General features: G+C 39.2%; 1 protein-coding gene across 8 annotated transcripts in view; it reads left to right on the top strand.

Moving 5' to 3' along the window:
* usp54b (ubiquitin specific peptidase 54b) overlaps positions 1-21083 on the top strand; it is an 87486-nt gene that overhangs the window by 45134 nt on the left and 21269 nt on the right. For 3 of the 8 annotated variants that reach the window (XM_043254123.1, XM_043254122.1, XM_043254117.1), the window contains exons 3-7: positions 4450-4542; positions 12194-12328; positions 16583-16696; positions 16779-16861; positions 20442-20553. In XM_043254123.1, coding sequence (XP_043110058.1) covers positions 4450-4542; positions 12194-12328; positions 16583-16696; positions 16779-16861; positions 20442-20553 — 537 coding nt within the window. Of the gene's footprint in view, positions 1-1927; positions 2031-3523; positions 3835-4449; positions 4543-12193; positions 12329-16582; positions 16697-16778; positions 16862-20441; positions 20554-21083 lie in introns of those variants that run through there. The other 5 variants (XM_043254125.1, XM_043254120.1, XM_043254121.1 and 2 more) reach the window with 4 other exon arrangements.

Raw genomic sequence — 21083 nt, 5'->3', positions numbered from 1 at the left:
GCAAAATTAAAAGAGTGATAAATTGATTTATTGAAAAAGACAGTTTTACACAAATGAATTAAACTTACCCTAATATAGTTTTTGCTATTGACATTTAAATCAAAACGTTATTAAATATCTCATTAAAAATTTGATATCTGATGTAAATCACCCTTCCCTACCCTTCTTTTTCAGTTCTCATATGCCCTTTCTGCAACTGCGGTCCTCACCCGTATCCACTCATCACTACTAAATAAAATAAGGAAGGGGAGAGAAAAGAGCATACACCAGCACCAGAATGCAATCTGTCATCCTCCAGCGTCTCTCCTCTCACTCCTTCAGCTCTGCTAAGCTCTTCTATTTCTGCTGGAGCCCTTAAATTCAGCCTCCCTCCTTTGAAGTGCGTTGCTAAAGGCCGAGCGTTTCCACACGGCGCTGTTTGAGAGCCCTGAACCGGTCTTTCTTGGAGGCTGTGAGTGTGAGCTCGGTTCAGGCCCATTTAATAGTGGATTGGAATGAAACAGGGTCTGTGCTTAATCTGCTTAAGCCTGGTCTCATCTTCCTGCGCTATTAGGCACACAACTTACATCATCACTTATGTGCCTTTTCCAGCCTTTCCTGCGTGTATCCTAGTGATTTAGTGCCCTAGGATTTGACCTCTTGATTTCTATCATCCTCATATTAACCCCCCACCCCTTCCAGAAATAGGATCAGGACAGAAAATAAGATCAGGATATGTTGCAAGCCAGATTCAAACTAGACCAAACACCAACTGACAGGGTGTAAGTTTCACCACTGGTTATTATATCTGTCAGTTTGAAGGAAACTTCAGTCTAAATTTTTTTTTTTTGTAACAATAAAAGTTTTTAAATAATTGTATTTAATTTGCATTTATTTGCTTAAACAAGATTTAGCATTATATTCTCTATATTTTAGTGAATTTATTTGTGTAGTGCTTTATAGAAGACATCAATTATTGCAAATCAGCTTTACAGGAAGTTGTATTTTATCAAATTCATGCTGTGTATTATTTATTTTAAAGAGATTTTTTAAATCAATATATTACACAAAATATGAAACGCACATGTCAGTTTTCGAGAGCATTATGCTATGTACATACACACAGATTGGTTGGTTATTTATTTGTTTTGTTATGTTTTAGTAATCTTTTGTTACTTTTAGAGTTGCAGGTTTTAATTTTGTTGCATTCTGTACGCCAGCAATAAAGTGTCTTTTCTGCTACAGCATGTAACATTTTCTTCGCCTTTTTATTTTCGAGATACGAAGTAAGAGAGTTGAAATGAGCAAAAAGCAAGGGCAGGCAGGTCGGAACACACGAGCGCAGAGCTCTTTGAGAAAGTACTGAGAGGAAACCAGGCCAGGCTTAAGAGCTGCAGAGACTAGCAGCAAATCTGCCCTGAGACTGAACTGACAATCACGTAGTGCTGCCACGGGGCTTTTGGGAGCAGAAAAGAGAGCTGAGACTCCAGAGCTTTGCTTTGTTTGTGCGTGGATGTTTAAATATGTTTATATATGCGCGTGACCCTGTGTGTTAGTGTTTGAGTGGAAATGAGAAAGCCATTCGATGCTTGTTAAGGATTGGGGTGTAATGTTTTATGTAGTCCATTTTGAGGGCATAATCTGTCTACGAGCTGACTCTAGGTAAAGACCCGAAGGATCATTTCATAACGCTAAGAGACATAAAGTGGGTGCTTGAAAAGATTGGGAATGTTGGAAGGAGAGGGAGATAAAGCATTATATAATCCCCTTCCACATATTTAGCCCAATCAAAGGGGCTTTAGTGTTCTTTGTTCCTCTAGACCTAATGCAGATGCTTTGTGTATTAGTTATGAAACACATCTATTTATTTTCCGCCAGTCTCAGGGGAGTCCTGCACTTAGCGATTTGTTTGTGATTATTTCCGTTTGTTTGTCTCTGCCTTTTTTCAGCGGAGAGTAGCTGCGGGTTAGAGCCAGACGCACAGGTTGATGCGATTGGTCGATGCAGCACAGGGGCAGCAAATGTGTTTGCTGCGTGAGGAATCACAGCAGGTTGATATAGATTTCTGTCATTACACACCCTGTTTCCAAATATGCAAAAAGGAATACGTCAAACAGGATGTTAGAATGCTCAGTGTTATTGAAATAGGTGAACTCTCCATCTGTAGAACCCCTCAGCTTGAGGGATTATAAAGAGTGCAACCAGTTGACACTTGACACACTGTTCGATTAAGCCATAAAAACTGAAGAACTGCAGTAGTAAACAAAAAAAAAGTTTTTGCGGTTTTGCTACTGGTACACCATGGTCAAAGTGTGCATTCACTGGTTTAAAGACAATTTGGCATATCATGATATATTTGTTTTATTTTATTTTTTATTTTTAAAGCCCAGGGGCCTGTTTCATAAAACAAGTTTACCAAATAAGCCATGTTTATTTCAGTTAGTGTAACTTTTCAATTGATTCAATTTCAAAATAAGTCAAGACTAACTGAAATAAGCATGGCTTGTTGGTACATTTGTTTTATGAGACAGCCCCCTCCGTAGTTTTTTTGTTTTTGCTATTTTCTTCTAAAATATTTTTCTTTTTTTAAAGCTTGTCACAGTCCTTGTTTTTTTGTTGTTATGTTTTGTTTTGTTTGGTTTTGTTTTGGTTTGTTTGTGGTGCAACATCTATAATGTACCATTATTTTAGATTAATTAAATAAGTGAAAAAAAAACACTTCAACACGTGTTGCCCTGCTTTATTTCCTACTGAAAAAAAGTTATTTAGCATCACCCACTAGGATAACATTATATTTTTAATACTCCTGCTAGGAATATATGTGCTTTGACAATGACCAAACGTACTTGAGGATTAACCGTACGGTGTCAGTGTATTAGTTGCAGTAATGTATGGAGAGACTAATGTAGAATCACAAAGCACAGCTTCCCAAACTGAGTGTGGCATTCCTGCATTGTTAGCAGATAGAACTGATTTGCAGCTTTTTTGCATTGTTGTCTTTTTTTTTTTTTGTTGCTTCACTGAAGAACAATGCTGATCTGTTATGTGTGTGGTCTGCGTGTGTGTATAAGCCCGGTTTTGGATGATGATGATGTTATGGGTTTGTTTTCGGGCCCAGTTGGCAGTGTTGGAAGCATTAGGAACGGATAAAGCTTTGATCATTGGTGAGGTGTGTCTGTGTGTTCGGGTCCAGATGGTTGCTTGCGGGTAAAGGTGCAGTCTCGCTGTTTGTTCCACTTTAGTTCTGCAGTTTCTCTACGTCTCGCTCTATATGATGAGTGTGAGTCGTGCTCGGGGCAAGTGAACTCCAAAGAACTCTGATCCGCAGCGTGTACCGCATGTTCGGTCTCGGTAATTCATAGCTCCATATCTCTGCAGCAATCTCCCCCTCTGCGCTCCACACGCGCTCTTATTCTTACGCACTTCTCCATCTCTCTCTCCCTCTCTCTCTCTCTCTCTCTCTCTCTCGCTCTCGCTCTACCCCCCTCCCCTTCCTTTGCTCCATCTCTCTTCCTCATGTGCGATCGCACCTCTCTCTTCCAGACAGTTTGTGTCCTCACATCTCTGTTTCTTGCCGTCTTCCGCTCCATCCTTCCTCCTCTCCGACTTCTCCGTTGCCTCTCGTTCTACCGGGAGCCGGAGCCGGGACGGCCACTGGAAGTGCTGGATTCCTGGTCTGCCGAGAGGATTAAGTGGAGTGGACAGCTGGCAGATGATCAGAGTGAGAGCAGCAGCCAGGACTGGCTCGTATTTATTGAGAGGATTGGAAGATTGTGCAGATATTGGCCGAGCTCTGCGGGACGGGGCCAGGAAGCCTCTGGGCTGTTTTGTGTAATGTGAAAACCTGCCCCGAGGGTGAGTGAGAGCAGAAGTGTGTCATCTTTTCAATGTAAATGACTTAATGCTATCCCTGTGCAGAGTCAACTTAGAAAGTAATTATCCCCCCCAAAAAGTGGAGGCTGTGTTCAGTGTTGTTTTGTTTGCATGGGTGTTCTGAAAAGCCAAACTAATGAAGTTTGGCACGGAATGGGACCTTCTTGTTAATTCTGAGCAATGAAAATATGCAGTCTGTTTGAAAACCGTCGTTGTTTCGATGACGTTGCATGACTCTTCAGTATTGCACTTGCAGTTTTGAAATATTTTGCTAGTTCTGCTGGGTAGCATCTGTCCATTCTGCTCTGGTGATGGTCTAGCAGGTGGACCACCATGAAGTTCACCACAAAAAAATAGTGGTCAGCCACCATGGTCTTTTTGGTGAAGCTAGCAAGCCAATGGCATCTTTCTGGTGAAGCTAGTTAAAAAGTTTATATCTCAAGATGGGTAAAGTCATCCAAAACACAACATGCTGGTATTTTCAACAGGAATGGTTTCTCTGAAAAACTTGGGCAGTTTATGACATGTTTGTTTTAATGGGCACTTAAAAGTTGAATTTGACCAGTTAACTTAACCCTTCTGTTCTCTTCACCACAGGTCCTTTGGCATCTCGACATCTTCCGCCGAAGCTTCCGGCAACTGAACACCCACAAGTGCATGGAGGACTCGTGCATCTTCTGCGCTCTGAAGGTGAGTGTTACCAGGTGGTTTCTAAAAAAGGCCCAGTTGTGCATGCCAGTTCAAGAGGTGCTTCCTTCTCAGAAAAGTAGCTTCAGGCTTCTCCTAGAGTGCCCAGGCTGCTCTCCTAATGATCCAGCAAGGTGAGGGTAGAGGCTGCTTGGACTAATTGACTTCCTCGCTGACCTTACTGTAGCACTGGAACAGAATGAAAATGAGATTCTTTACATCAAGAGCTCTCTGTCGCTCTTTTTTGAGGAAGTCTGTTTAATTTCCTGCCTGGAGGCTGATAGAGATGGGAGGAGAAGGAGGAGGAGAGGGAGATATATGCTAGGAAAAGCAACTCGGGTCTCTTTTTAAATAACAAGCAAAGGCCTCTCACTCAAACAATATCCTGTTCTCTAGTCGCCCTCAGGCTAAAAGTAGCTGTGCTATTTAAAGGTGTCACATACCAGTAAGAAGTCACAAAACTGACATATTTCTTTAAGAGGCTCCTTGTTTTGTGTTAAAAGAAATCTTTGCCGTCAGATTTGTACTTGGCCATTTGTTTCCAAAAATACCAACGCTTCTTGTTGGCTGTGTTTGCGCTGGAGAGAAAAGGATAGGTACAAATAGCCTGATAGATTGAAAGGTCTTTTTCTTTCTCTACTTTGTGTCTGGTTTAATCCTGCTCTGGTGTTGTGTGATTTACCTCTTTATTTTATATCCGGGCGTTTCTCCGAACTGAACACTTAGTTTTTCTGCTGATGCATAAGTTCTGCACCTTACACTGTTTCCACAGCTACCTGTTACCTTGGCTACTCTGTGCTCTAATGGCCCATTTTTACGCCCATGTGACGCAATAAAGGCTTGGTGTTGGTTTCCTTGGAGTTAGTTGTGAGATTCTGCTTTGGTGGCCTGTAGGCTGTGTGGAATTGAGTCCAATTGCACTTTATAGTCCTTAGTCTGTACTGCTTGTTTATGTATTTGGGTCAGGTTTATGGATGGATAGATGGGTAAATAGGAAAGTAGGTATTTTGGTAGCTAGATGATAAAAAGAGAATTAGAAGTCCTGATGACCTTGTCTGGGTTTGTTTTGCAGTTGACCAACGAGAAAGAGGACCAACGAGAAGAAGTTTCTCAGTGACCTGTATAATCATCTATAGAAAGATGGCTTGATAGCTGGATATATGCCTTGATGAATGGTTAAATGGATGAACAGATAGAATCTCATTGAAACTCTTTGCTGTATGTTCTTGTCCAGTTTTCTCTGGGCTGCTTTGTTGGTGTGAAACACAAATGAGCTTGTGTGAAATCCATCACAGTGATTGAAATGTGCTCTCTCTCTCTCTCTCTCTAAATGACGTGTGTGAAGTGCTGAGGCATCAGAAATTACACTGCTGTGGTTACACATAGCCGCATCATGAGAATGCTTTCACATATTTGCCAGGATTTATGAGCGTTCATCAGGAACTGTTATCCCCGTCCTTCTTCTGCTCTTCCATTCTTTCATCGTCTCTCACACTCTCGCAGTTTCTCTCTCGCTCTTGTTTTCTCACCGTATTAAACCTGTTGTTAAATTTAGCTCCATTCCTATTCACTGTTAAACCATTCGGGACTAAAAGCAAATGATATCATCCAGGTGATGTATTCAGAACAAAACAGACATGGAAAGAGACCTTTAATTTTAATCACGTCCAAACAAACAAGCTGTAAGCCTCCATTATGTTTCGAAAGGGAAAAGGAATGACTGCGCTTCTCGAAGTAATTTGTCTCGCAGTACCTGAAATGACAAATGTTGTTGAGTTGACTGCGTAATTTTTCAGCATGGCATTGGTCTTTCCTCTTAAAAACATGATGGCATGCTTCTGTTCAGGCCCTGTGATAAAGCTCAATGCCTGACTCTGAGGCAGATTCTGGTGGCGTATGATCTCATGTGGCTCTCTGGCTACAGCCTTGACTGGCATGCGTTACGTCACCTTTCTCAATTCTAATATAGAAACGTTAGTTTCGGCTCATCAGTTCTGAGAGTTCCTCACGCATGCCGCCCGCCAGCCGCCTGCTTGCCAGCCATGTTATTGAAATTTAATGATCTAACGCTACTAATGAGTGCTGAAATATGCCCTCGCCACACCGTTCCTTTCTGGATACCGCTGAATTCTTCAAATGTATTTATTTGAAAGCGTTCTCACTGTGGGGAATATCATGTTCATTTACTGAGATGCAAATTAGCTGAGGGGGACGAAGATGAAAAAATCATTGATTGTTTGCAGAAGTATGCAGAAGTAACAAATGGCCAATATTATTTACTGATTGCCCTCTTTGATTACATTGTGTTTTCAACCTTACAACTACTTTAGTTGTGTTAATTATTGGCATTTTATCTCTTTCTGAGTGACATTTTGACTACTGTTCAAATGTTTGGGGTCTGTTTATCTATTTGATTTACAAATATACATTTTGAATACAGGTATATATTTTAAAATGTTACTTATTTCTGTGATCGCAAAACTATAATGCCTCAGAAGTCATTCTAATATGCTGATACGATGCTCAAGAAACATTTCTTATTATCAGCAGTGTTAAAAATAGTTGTGTCTTTGCTGAATAATACAATAAACAAAATATCATTTAATGTGATACAGGATTTACTCTTCAATTGAATTTTGTACTTCCGTACCGTTGCTCATACTGCAGTTAACACTTTTTATAATGTATTTATTTATTATTTGCGTGTTTGATTTAACAGTAAAATATTATTTGAAATCATTTGTGCATAACTCAGTAACAGTTATAAATTAATGAATGAATTATTAATTATTTAAAAACAAACAATGGCCATATTATAAATTTAAAACTCATTTAGCTCACGTTTAGTGGCCTAAAAAGAGAATATGAATCGACATACAAACTCACTGTGGTTGATATAGTTGAATGAAGTGTTCCTGGGCTAGTAAATAATTTGAATGGACTAACCATATTTTTAAGCCTACATTGTTTGTCAACAGAGATGCTGCATGTCACAGAGGCCATAGTGTGACATTGGGTGGCAAGGGCCCACATTACTGCCACTTCACGAGGTGTGATAGTGCCTTGAGGTTGGTGACCTCTACCGACTAACAGCCCCGCTGAGGAACTGCAGCGCTGGAGGCAACAAACACACACACACATTCACACAAACAAAATAAATGCAAAGTCACAGTCACTCACACAAGCCGCCACCTCTATTACGATGATGTTTCCTATTATAGAAGCTCCAGTGACACCTCTATGTTTGTGCCGTTTTATGTAGTGAGAGCCAACGATTGAGTTAAACCCAATTACAAACTCATAATCAGCATGAGATTCAATCCCTCTGCAATTTGAAAACTGAGCCTGGGGAGTGTTTAATATTAATATATTTACGTGCGTCACAAGATTGCTGCTCCTTTGAGGGTGTGTGTGCATGTGTGTACTCATTGCCCTTGTGAGTTTTGAGCAGTGCAGATGATATGTGTCACTGCTGAGGACTGTGTCTTGTGTCTTTGAGTGGAGGTTAATGTCTCATTTCACAGGCTACGCCTCAGGGCTCGCAGCTGACAACACGATCTCTGGTGGTTTATGTGTATATGTGAATGTATGCATATGACTGGACTTGTTTTGAGTATACCCAGGCCAACTGGGTTCCTTGTCCTTGTATGAGCCGAGAAGGACTTTACATCACTGCCACACTGCTATTACACACATGGACCACTCAACCCTCAAATGGGATTCCCGGTTCTACACAATCTCTAATATAATGTAAAGGCTCAAGGCAGTTTGTGGCTGAACCTTGGAAAGTTTAGCTATATGAATATCCTTATTGGGAAGGTCAGAGTGGTTCATATGTGTCAGTTTTGATTAGCTAGCTATTTGGCCTATAAAAAGCAACCATTGCATCCTGAATGAAATACCTCTACAGTATATAGTATACAAAAAAACCACTAAAAGAGCAGAACCATATCAACAAGCGGATATAGTACATTCTAACTTTTTCACTGGCTTCTAAGTAAGTTCAAAATTCAGACGTGATTTCGGACACAAAACAGACTTTGTAGTGAAGTTGGTTGACGGGTACTTTTGCTTGTTAAGCTGGGCTGGGAGTGAACTAATCACCGGATTTGTGAAGATTTTTCAGTTCAGTTGCATCATGTCTTTCAAAGAAACTCAAAGTTTTGTTTGAGGCAAGTATCAGGTTAACTAGAGCATGAGCCACTAAATTTTGATTTATTTTTTTAAATAATCAATATGTTCCTGCTGAGAAAACTCCCTAAACTTTACTTATCTCCACTGTTGGTTAGGTTGGTCTGTTGGCTGATTTTAGAAGGTTTTTGGGCAGTCTTTAGCTAGCTTTACAAACTAGAGACCAGCCTGGCCAGGACAATAATAGCCCAGACAAACCAAACCACTATGAAAGCTAGCGACAACAAAAGCTGATATTGGTTTTCTCCTCACATTTTCTTTGTCTCAGCTGAAAAGTTGTGTTTGAATGCACCACAAAGGCTACAGCGAACGGCCTACTAGTATGAATGTTTTGTGCTTGTGTGAGAGAAAATAATGCTCCATTCCAGCAAGTATGTAATGTATGTAATAGTTTGGCTTCATTTAATTTAATAATTTGCTTCATTTTGTCATTCCTGTGTTCCTTCTTTTGCACTGTTTTGCTGAGAATAGCCAATCAGAGCGATCTCTTGTACCAATAGGCTTCACTTCCAACATGCTCAATCTGTTGAAAAAAAAAAAAAAAACACTAAGGCAGTCCAGCAGTGTGGAACGCACCTTAAAACAAGACTGAAATACTCAAAATGTTGTCTTTCGGCCTTAAAGGATTAGTTCACTTTCAATTTCCTTATCATTTACGCACCTCCATTTCACTGAAGATGCTCATGTCAAATATGTTTTTGAGGAAATCCTTCCAGGATCTTTTATTTATAGTGGACATCAGTGGGGACCAATAGGTTGAAGGTCCAAATTGCATTTTCAGGACAGTTTGAAAGGTCTCTACTCGATCCTTATATAGCGAAATGATCTGCCATTTCTCACATCCAAAGCTAGTGCAAGAAAACAATGTCTTTCTTTTTTTTTAGATGGTTTCTCTAGACAAGATCTTATTCTTTAGCTGGGATCACGTAGAGCCTTACCTGTGCCTTTAAAACCAGCTCAAACTAGCGAACACCAGCAAACCAGTTCTGGCTGATTAAGCACTTTTTCAGTGGCTTTATTACTTTTGGAGGAACAGAAATTCTATGCACATTTCCAGTTGTATCTTTAATGTTTTCAAAGCAGAAACAGTGATGGGTTGAGTGTGTCAGACACACACACCTTACCTGCCTAAGAATAAGAAAGTGCATAGAAACTAGTGTCTCAAACTTTAAGAAGAGTTTTCTTCAGATACATTCTGCTACATGAGATCCAAGCGTAGAGTTTGTCGTGAGCTTGTGAAGGTGTATGCAGCCGCCCTGCACACGCTGAGAAGAGTAGAACAGAACTGCAGTTCTGTTGAGCACTGATTGCCCGAGTGATATATTTGCTGCGTACACACACCAGACTTCCATTTGGCCCTTATCTGTCCTGAGTGTTTCATCAGCTCACAGAGAGAGAGAGAGATGGGGAAGGAAGAGGACATTAAAATATGTCCATAGGCGAAAATCACTCCAGGCTCTTAGCTGGGCTGAACAGTGTGTGATTAGAGCTGCATGGGGAAATGATGCAGTGGCTGAATTTTCCTCTCATCGAGTTTCCTCAGTGGGGTACATAACCCTCTACGTCTGTCCCTCCCACTCTTTCTCTCATTTTCTTCCACCCTCCCTCCATCCTCTTTCTCTCTCTCCTTGGCGCAGTGCAGTCAGCACACTGCATTACCTGTTCCAAAGCCACCGGCCCTGTCCCGCTCAGGGGAAAACCCCCCATTCCACCTCCATATATAGGGGGGCTGCCTTGGGCAGTGTGCCCACTGCATATATGAGGGTTTTAAATCTGCAGTATGTGTGTGTGTTTGCAGCCGCAGCAAATATTTGCCTTTGCACTATGAGTTTCGCCCGAGTCCATTTATTCAGCTTATCAGGATGTCCTCTGGTGAGAGAGCATTGTGTTGCAGTCGTTGTTCATTGGCTTCAATAACAGTGCCAATGCTGATGGACAGTAGAACAGATTCCACCGCAGGCTTTTAGGACTCTGCGTTTGTTTGAATGTTCACTGTTAATGAGCTTAGTATCTTAGTCAGATGTTTCCCAATCACCTCTACAGGAACCAGCTTGTCCAGTCAAAATAGTAGAGTGAGACTCCACAAAATGTTGTGAGGAAGTTTGATTGTATGGCTTACCGACCACAAATTTTCCCAGTAATTAAAGCATTTTGGCCATTTTTAGACACGTGTGCATCAGTTGTTTATACATTGAATTCGTTTTGGGCATTTGGACACGTTCCAATATTAGCTGTTAAAAAATTTTGTTAGCTGCCTACTTAGACACATTTCAGCATTTGCTGTGTTTCAAAACCCACTGAGATGTCCATTTAAACAGAATTAGTTGGCACACTGGAACATCTTGGCTTTATTGGACATTCAAATCTGTTTAAACACTAGCTGTTAAAGTACAACAACAAAAAACCTTCCTACTTAGTAATTTTTCTTACATACTTATATATGGCTGTCTAAACATTACTGCCTAATCCAGACTTGGCTCTGCAGGGGTGCTGGAGGGTGCTAACAAAATCAATAGCACCCTCAGTTAATGCTGTAATAATGGCATTTCATTGCAGATTTGGCAAACTTTCCAGTGCTTTATGGTTTGCACTCTGGAGATGAGTTTCTATTTCAGTGTAATTTTGCAATGTAGCCAATCACAGACGTATCTGTTGATTTCTTGAATGCAACAACCAATCAGAGGCATTGCAGTTTGAATCCACTTATCGCTCAAAACGGCTTAGGTGTTCGGCACAAATCATCTTGTTATAACAAAAAGTAAACACAGTATAAATAAGACAGACATTCATTATACAGCATAGAGAACTTCATTGATTATAACATAACTTTGTGAACTAATATGAATGGCTTCTTTTTTAAGTGATTTTAGTGCAATGTACGGCACTAAAATGTTTATAAACTTTATGTATTAAGGTTAGAGCACCTTCAGTGATTAGATTCTAGATCTGGGCATGAACTAAACTACGTTTTATGTTTCTATTTCTCTTTACTTAAGTAATTTAGAATTTGACATGTTTGTATTTTTGGCCTCTTTTGCCAAAATTGTCTACACGGAAAAGTTTCGAGATGACTGTTTAAACAGTGTTAGTGGAATGTTATCGTATGAAATTTAAGCAGTGTTTTATTGTAGTAAAAGCACTGAAACCACGTTAACATGTTTGCACAGCTAGACTGCATTTTTTGCAGTTTTATACAAAAATGCTGTTTAAGGACCAAGTAGGCAAGTTGCTAGGTTTTGAAACACAGCCTGTGTGTTTGTTTATTGATTTCTTTTAACAGAGACTGTGATTGGTTGTATTGCAGTGTCATGTTTTTACAGTACAGTATGTCAGCCCTCCTCTCTCGACGTGTGTATTCTCTCCACAGTGAGCGGGCAGGCTGATGAAAGCTGTTGTATGCTGTGGCATGTCTTAGTTGCATCAGTTTCTCGCTCTTACTTTGGGCTGCTGTTTGTGGTTTCAGAGCATCTTCGCCCAGTTCCAGTTCAGCAGCGAGAAGGTGCTCCCATCGGACGCTCTGCGCAGCGCTCTGGCCAAAACCTTCCAAGACGAGCAACGCTTCCAGCTGGGCATCATGGACGACGCGGCCGAGTGTTTCGTAAGACTTTTGTTTTATCCCCATTTCACCCTTTTCTTCCCCACTTTCTCCTTATAAGTTACTTTCTGTTTTTGCTGACACAATGATCAGCTTTCTCATCCCTCTTTCTCTCTCAGGCATTTCCTCCTCTCACCTCTCCTCAACCTTACTTTCGTCTCTCCTCGCGTCCCCTTTCCCATTTCTGTCTTTTTCCGCTCTTCTCTTGGATTTTGTCAACCTTGATCTCAGATTCCAGAGATGTTAGGTGTTGAATTTCAAGCACTGCTGCTTGTGCTCATCCTTGTGTGGTTTGAAGAGTGGTAGAAATGGAAACATGAAGTCTGAGCAGAGTAGGGAAAATAACTCCGGAGGAACGCAGACAGCTGAAGTTTGACAACTTTTTGTAATATTCATAAATTCCTCCATGTACTGAAGAAGATGTGTCTCGGTGACGTTTCTGGCAGGACGTGTTGGCGTATCTTTGATAAGTATATTTGATTCAAAATGGCTGGTTGATAGGATTCTCTGAGAATGCGATGAGACTTTAAATGAAACCCTCAGAGGTTGATTCATATTTAACTGTTCTTCCTTCTGTAACTGCATGTCTTTCTGTTTTTGGGAGAAAGATTTTGTCTACTATGTAGTATGATCTTATGTAAATTCTTACTGTGTTTTTAGAGCTTTCCAACATAGTGGATGTTTTGTCAAATCAATTCACATTTGCAAAAAAATAAATAAAAATACAATAGATTTTTTCTCAGAACTAACTTTTAGAACAAGTCTGGGCCATTGTACAGTGACTTTTAACCACCAGGCAAATTTTTTACAGCCAATTTCCTCAAGCAGAAAAGTCAAAGATAGTTCATCATATTTTGAAACATTATATCTGTTTTAATATGTAAAATGCTCAAAAAGAGCTAATGCACAAAAAAAATCATATATTTTTAAGACGTTTCTATCCAAAAACCTTTTGGGCCCACTGTATCTTTCTAGGATGAGGCAATTCTACAATGCGTTTTGACAAGCCCAGTAAAAATGTTTTTTATAAAAAAGTCCATTAAAAGACATTCACATTCATCAACTGAAATTCAAAAGAGCCATAACTACCACTCACAGGTCATTCTAGATTTGTGTGGACCTAGCATGTGGTTAAAATAGCAACTTGATAATCAAAAAGCAATGAAGATACATAGCACACACATGCTGTATGAAATACTCCATTTTAATTAGATCAAACTAGTTTGAAGTGCTGAATAAAATATCTTAATTGCACATTTTTACTGAGCTTGTCACAATGCATTCTAAGATTACCTCGTCCAAGGATACAAAAAAGGTCCCAAAAAGTTTCTACTCATTCTCATCAGAGAATCCATTTCAGTACTTTTTTTTTTTGTTAAGTTTTGTATTTGTTTCATTATTATCGGATATTTTTATTTTATTTATTTTATCAATCTTTGTATTGGTTTTGATATTTTATTTATTTATTTACTTTTTTACAATTACTTTAAAGCGTTTTAAACAATTTAAAATGTTTTCCAAAATTAAATTTCTCAGCATGTTCTAGTGTGATTTACCATGTATCAAAAACTAAAATAAAATAAGTTTTTTCTGCTTATGTTACTTTTTATTTCAGTTAACATTTTATAAAAAAAAAAAGGTTTTGTCTTTTTTTAACAATATCACCCAAAAGTGTTCAAGAACTGCTACATGGACTGCAATAAAGTGCCCACTTTAGATCAATTAAAGTAAAAGTAAAAATGTCTCACACTGAATCTAAGAACACTTTGTTGTTGCCCGTGTAGCGGAGCGGTTTTTAAGTGGACATTTAGATTTATGGCCATAGGCGTCATGGGCTTATGGCAGCAGCATCATGGGCATTTGGCAGCAGGAGTTGGCAGGTATATATACGGCCCCTGCTGTTCCTTTAAATGATCTCAGATAGCATCATTAAGGATGTGGAAGCTTTCTATAGGTCTTCCTGTACTCCTCAACCCACTCCTCTAATCCCCGGACCTGATTATTCGGCCCGGACCTGATTAAGGACCATAGATTGTGTTTATCTCACATTTATGTCCTTAAAGGACACACCGCGTGAGCATCAATACAGATAATTGCTTTTAAGCAAATAAGCAATTGAACGATCATTCACGGGCGAGCGGCTGAGCTGTCCAATCAAGATAGCTCGCCGAGAGACCCTGTGATTGGCTCCATCTTAAATACCCATTTATATGCAGCCAGTACTGTCTATGTCAGGGCTTTTCTGCCATAGATCTGTGAATGCAGCTGTGCTTACTCATAAGGTCACAAAAGACAGCATCATCAAAGTGTTATTTAGTTCAATTAGCACCTCGTCTGCAGTTCGGTAACAAAGGTCTGTTTTTGTCGTGGGCTCATTATTTTTAGCAGAGGATCTGTTGAATGGAGCTGCCATGATTTCTCCCATTTATTTGACTGCCGCATTTGCGAGGCAGACGTAGGCACGGGGCCAAAGAGCTCGGCGCGCCATCCGTCTCCGCTTTTAGACGCGACCCCTCTCCTCACGTGCACCAGACGACAGGCAGTACATTAGCGAAATGCCAACTCTTCATTTCTTCCTCGCTCCTCTGCACATCTGCAGCCCTGCATAAATAGCTGCGTTATTATCTGAGCAGGAAATGAAACGCTCCATACACTAATGATTTGTTGTGTGATACTCAATGAGAAGTGTCTAGCGGAGGGCGTGAGATGTGATATTTTTCAGAGTGAAAAATTAGGTTGAATGCAGTATGTGAAGAGTCTATTTACAAGCTCAGTGAACTCAGAGTTATGAGCGTTGGGAAGTAGATAACTAGCAGTACTTGTGGTAGTAACTTGCCTTTTTATATATTTTGTTTTGTTGTGTAACTAGCTTAACTGTTTCAAGTCCTTTAGAAAACTTTTTTGCAAAGAGTAGTATAAGATAATGCTGCTTTACTGATTTTTTTATAATATTGCACACAAAGCTTTTTAGCTGAGTGACATTGATAAAGTGTCCCTAATACTTTTGTCTTGTTGAAAAATATACATTTCGAACCACACAAACCATTTTTTGTTGAATATTTTAGCGGCTTTATTTCTTTACAATAAATGCCAAAATTAATGTATATTTTTTTCAGTAGCAGTGCTATAGCTACCTAAAACTGTTAAAGCTGAAAAGGTGAAAAAGAAACAAAAAAGGAATTATAAAAACATGGGTACTTTAAAATATCACTGTAAATACTTTAATACAATATAAAAGACTAAAAAAAAAATGTTGGTAGTTTTATTTTATTTTGAGAAAAACAATGGATAGATAGATAGATAGATAGATAGATAGATAGATAGATAGATAGATAGATAGATAGATAGATAGATAGATAGATAGAAGAAAGAAAGAAAGAAATTTTATTCAATTATATTACATTTCAGGATTGCCTGATGGGATGTTCTGTTTCCCTATACATTTTTTATTAGTTATATACTTATGTTATGAGTTTAATGCGGTCACATTTAATATTTTCATGTTTGGTAAACTGTGGTCTGATCATATTTATATAGAAATTATAATATTTATATATAAAACTATAAAGTTTTGTTACCTTAGATTTAATGAAAATGCTGTTCCTTAGTAATTTTATAGTGTAGATTGTTTTTTTTGTTTTTTTTTAAGTTGCAGCCCCACTATAGTTTAACTGTTTTGATTAAAAGTGAGTAGCATGTTGCTTGGGGAGCTTTGATTTTAAAGCCATTTCTCCAGCAGTGGTAGTTGTAGGGGTGTTGCAGGCGTGCTCCGCGGCTGTTAGCGAGATGAAAGGAAGGGAACTAGAGATTTGATGTATGGTCTTATTCACCCCTTTCACTTTCTCTCCCACTCCCTCATTCACCCTGTATTCCTTTGTCAGGAACTTGCAGCGTGATCGATTGATTTTAAATTTGTTCAGCCAGGGAATCAAAAGGATTCTTATGAAAAATAGATGTGTTGTTCTCACTTGATCAGATTAACGTGAAGTGAATGCTGACAGAGAAAAATGAATATAAGAGCCGGACCACACAACTCACTCGCTCTGACACACATACACAAACACCCGTTCAAAGATGCCTCGCTCTTTAAATGCTTCAGAAATAACCAGCATGCTGTATTGCACTGGAGCTAAACATCTTGTTCCAGAATTGTTTATCAGAGCCAGATCAAAGGGATGAGAAAGCCAATGAGCTCACACACACACAGACTTACATTTACTAGAAAAGATCCAAACTGTCTGTGTTGGTTTTCTTCAGGAGAACCTCCTGATGCGGATCCACTTCCACATCTCGGACGAGACCAAGGAGGACATCTGCACAGCCAAGCATTGCATCCCACATCAGAAGTTTGCCATGACACTTTTCGAACAGGTTGGAGGAAAATATTACATTTTTAATGTATTTGGTGTGCATTCTAATGGTGCATTCTAATTGTGTTTACTCTCTCTTCCAGTGTGTTTGTAATAACTGTGGAGCCACTTCGGATCCTCTCCCCTTCATTCAAATGGTGCACTACATCTCCACCACCTCTCTCTGGTAAGTGGAGGACCACGTTTTCATATCTACAGTATATATGTTTTTGCTCATAAGACTAATTAGCTCGGGAGTTAAGTATTGTAAAAGAAACGCTTGAGGGTAAGTTTTACTAACACCTTGCGTCTACACAAACCGTCTTTTGCCGTTAAAATAGTACTGTCAGGTTTTACTAAAGACTGTAACGCTGAAAAGGCATGGACACAGTTATTTTTGCTCCTGACCTTAATAAATATGCATTTGTAGGAGTTTCAGAAGCAAAATTTATGGGATGAGAGTATTCAAATGAATCACGTTTTCACCAACTTCTCTTGAACCTTCACTTTTTGGCCTTCTGTTCTTTTCAACGTACTGTGGCTTGTTTATTTCTTTATTCTTTATTTGTTATTATGCTAATTTGTACGGCGCATAGTATTTTGCGTTAGTTGAGATGTTGCTTCTGTATTCTTTAATTTGCGCGTCGTAATATCCACACTCATCTTCACTCTTCACTCTTCACTCTTTTCAATTTTCCCTGTTTAGTAAAAATAATTGCCATAATTGTCTTACTCGAGAGCCCAGTGAAGTGTTGATTTTCCATTCTTCATTTACCCTCTCAAATCCTGAACCTTTTGGCCATACTACCGCAGACCATTATGTCTTATCCTTCACTATGTTTTGGCTCAGTTTGCCTTGCGCTGCAAAAATGATGGATACTCTCGTGGTTGAGGGTGATCTATTGGGACTTAGTGGGGTGTGCGACCGTGTGTACGCCATTTAGTGGTGGAAACGGACGATTGTGGCTCCTGTCACTTTGATGTTGAGTGAGGGCTTCGATTTACACATCAGACTGGGAACTGAAGGTAACTTCCACAGTGTTTATCGGGTAAGTGAGCCACCAGCTCTAACTGAATGCTGAAGCCGACCTGCTGGGCTGGAATGAGGCTCTATATCACGGGTTATTAGCTGTCATCGTACATATCAGACCCGTGAGAGCCATCTGCTAGAGCTATGTAAAGGAAATGTGCCCTCCCCAAACCTCTCCCTCATGTCCTATTCTCCCAATCTAGTGTATAGATTGTTACACACGTACAACCTTCATCTGCCATATATGTCTTTATCCATCCCCTGTTCCAACATATAAATTCTAAGTATTTGCACAGAGAACTACTCTTATAGCTTCCTGAAAATGTCCTTACTGTACCTGCTGTATTTCATTGTTGTGAGGGTTCCTCGACTCATCTGGTGTTTAGACCATGAAAATACCATATCTCCAGAGCACACAGATAGGAGATTACCCTTCACTCCCTAAAGAATCTTGTCGTCAGCCCCTTTCACAAGACATCAGAAAAAATCTGTATCAGCATTATGGCCATCAGATGTTCCCACATCATTCCGAATTTCATTTCCTCAATTTATTATTATATATTATTATCATTGAATAGTTTGAACACCCACTAAGACCCTGACTTATGAAGATCCCAAATAAAGGCTACTAATGTGTCGTCTGTCAATGTGTAGTAAGGTAGGGACGACTGATTGCATATACTGTAATCTCATGTCACAGCCACAATACTAACATGGTGTTTAATTATTTTAAACTAAAGGGATTTTCTAATTTCCTGAGAGGTAGTGGGTTTGAACATAAACTGTTCGAGTAAATATAATTACATTTAAATACATAATACATTTGTATTATATATGTAATATATTTTTTTTAAATTCTAAAAGGATTAAAATATATATTAAATGCATTCTTATTTGTTGATGTTTTTCATACCTCTTAGTACATGAAACTTTAAAAGTTGGATGTTTGAATCCCACGAAAGCACTCAAGGATCTGTTATGACAAGCTGAAAAAAAACCTAAAAACACAGATTTAGACGTCTCTTATTGATTTCTGTATCAGATATGAAAGCAATTCTCCATGGTTGAAAATTGATCATGGAAATTCGTATTAATATGTATTAACCTTTACCAGTTCAAACAGTTCGCTGGCTTTGCATTGCACATAAAAACATGCCATCTCTCTCTCTTCTCTTAGGCTCACACACACTCCGCAGTAAATCGTGTGCTTTGCCACGTGGCAAACTGTGTGGCAGTAAATGATAGTACAATGTGTTCCTTCACTCCTGGATGCATGTACCCCTGTACAGCCTTGAATTCTCACAGGGTGGTTTTCATATGAATACACACACTCTCAAACTCACACCAAAAAACAAAGACTGCGCAATATACTCAAAATCCTAACTCAGTGTTTTTCATCCAGAAACAAAGCTGCTAAACCAAGCTCGCACACATCATGGAAAACAATGGAACGCGTAGCATTTATTTATTTCTCTCTTTTGTGAAACAGATCGGACAGGTTTATCTGCACCGCAAGGCTTACATTTATCATTCTGAAAGAACTGATTTGCAATCCTACACTACAAACTACACATCTACCTAAGTGTGGCACATTTGGGATTCCAATGAAATGCACATCCAAATGAAATGCATGTTAAACTTATCACATACACAGTTTTATTCAAGGTTTGTTTATTCATTTGTTTGCCAGGTCGCATTTGCATAGAACTCTATTGCAGTGCAAATCACACCATACTTTTTTAATCACACATCTTCCATGAGCATAAATAGATAACTAATTAAATAGAAACCTGAATAAATAAAGCTGTAATGCCAACAGTGCAACTTTTTAATAATTACAACAGCACGCCTATAACATAAAGTGGTTTAGACGTCAATCAGATATTTTCAGTAGCATCAATAAATTAATTTTGTGCAAATTATTCGTATTACCATCAAATGTCACCCTCTGAATGATAATGCATGCAATAAATTATATAGATGGATGGATATGCAGGAAACATGCCAGAAAGGAAAAAAGATGATCCCATCCACCCTCTTAACATCATTATTAATGTGTTGAATTTGATGAGTGGTAATCTGAGATCCTAAACACTGCATGCTAAACAATGTAAAGCCTGATTCAAGGTCAAAGTGGCTATTTCAGTACATTAACTGTTTAATTGCGAAAAGAGCAGAACGTTTAACATGAAAAAGAACAGTTTTTGTGTCCAAGTAAAGCACACTGAATAATGCTGAAAGTAAGACAGCGAGAGAAAGGGTAGACCTGTCTGTCTGATGCAAATTACTGTCTGCATATAGGTTGTATTTAGCCCTCAAGGGACTGTCTCGGCACATTTCCTCCATGCAGACATGCTGACAGACGCTTCATGTGTGCAGATATGCTGCATGTCAAATGGATGCTATCACGCTTAGCTTAAGGAAACATTAGCCAGTAAAGTACGCTGATTTCTGCACAGGCCTGCGGCTTCTGTCCTGATGGAGACCATGTGGAGATGGAACAGAGAATGAGTGCTGCTACATTAGTTTCTGATGTCTTCCAGGGAATAGTGATCTACGGACAATATATAACATCTGTGAAGACTGAAGTTTTTGGGCAGTTGAAAAAATGCAACACTGAGCTGTATTATACTTTTAACTGTGGTTCGGTATTATTGTATGGTGAGTTGCGTGTGTATTTCCTGTCGGTTGTGCTTACACTGGTGCTTGAGGACACGTCTGTCTCTTATTCCCTCTGCTGCAGTAACCAAGCTGTGCGAATGCTGGAATGTAAGGAGAAGCCCACGCCTGACATGTTTGGAGAGCTTCTCCGCAACGCCAGCACCATGGGAGACCTACGAAACTGTCCGGTGAATACATGCTTACACACACGTCTAGCTACTGTTTTTGTCTACCTTGCTTAACATAAAATCTTCATATCTGTTTTTTTAGATAGTTTAATGTTTAAGGAATTTGAGTAATAGCTCTATGGACCACCTACAAATCAGTGTCTGGTGCTTGAGAAGGTGGCCACAGCTTGATGACTGTGGTGGCTCTGGATATGTGGTTGATTTCATTACCGATTCAAGGGACTGGAACGTTTGCGGTTGACCAGAAAAATGTTGCGAGGCGTACTGATTTTTCTCACGAGAAAATGAAGAGAATGTAAAAAAAAAACAAGACACCTTGAAATTATACATATATATTCTAAGACACTGTGGAGTGCTAGGTGAGACATGAAACAAGTATATTGAGGACTAGAAGTAACATTTAAAATAAAATAGATGCTTTCTTTTGTTGTTTTGTCAAATGCTTTTGTATGCCATTGGACAGTTAGGTTTTATCAGAATTAGTACTCTCAAATGATAAATTGTGATTAATTACTTCCAAAAAAAAGTTA

Source organism: Puntigrus tetrazona, chromosome 12 (assembly GCF_018831695.1).
Source record: "Puntigrus tetrazona isolate hp1 chromosome 12, ASM1883169v1, whole genome shotgun sequence".
Classification (NCBI taxonomy): Eukaryota; Metazoa; Chordata; class Actinopteri; order Cypriniformes; family Cyprinidae; genus Puntigrus; species Puntigrus tetrazona.
This window is presented reverse-complemented; position numbering and strand designations above follow the sequence as displayed.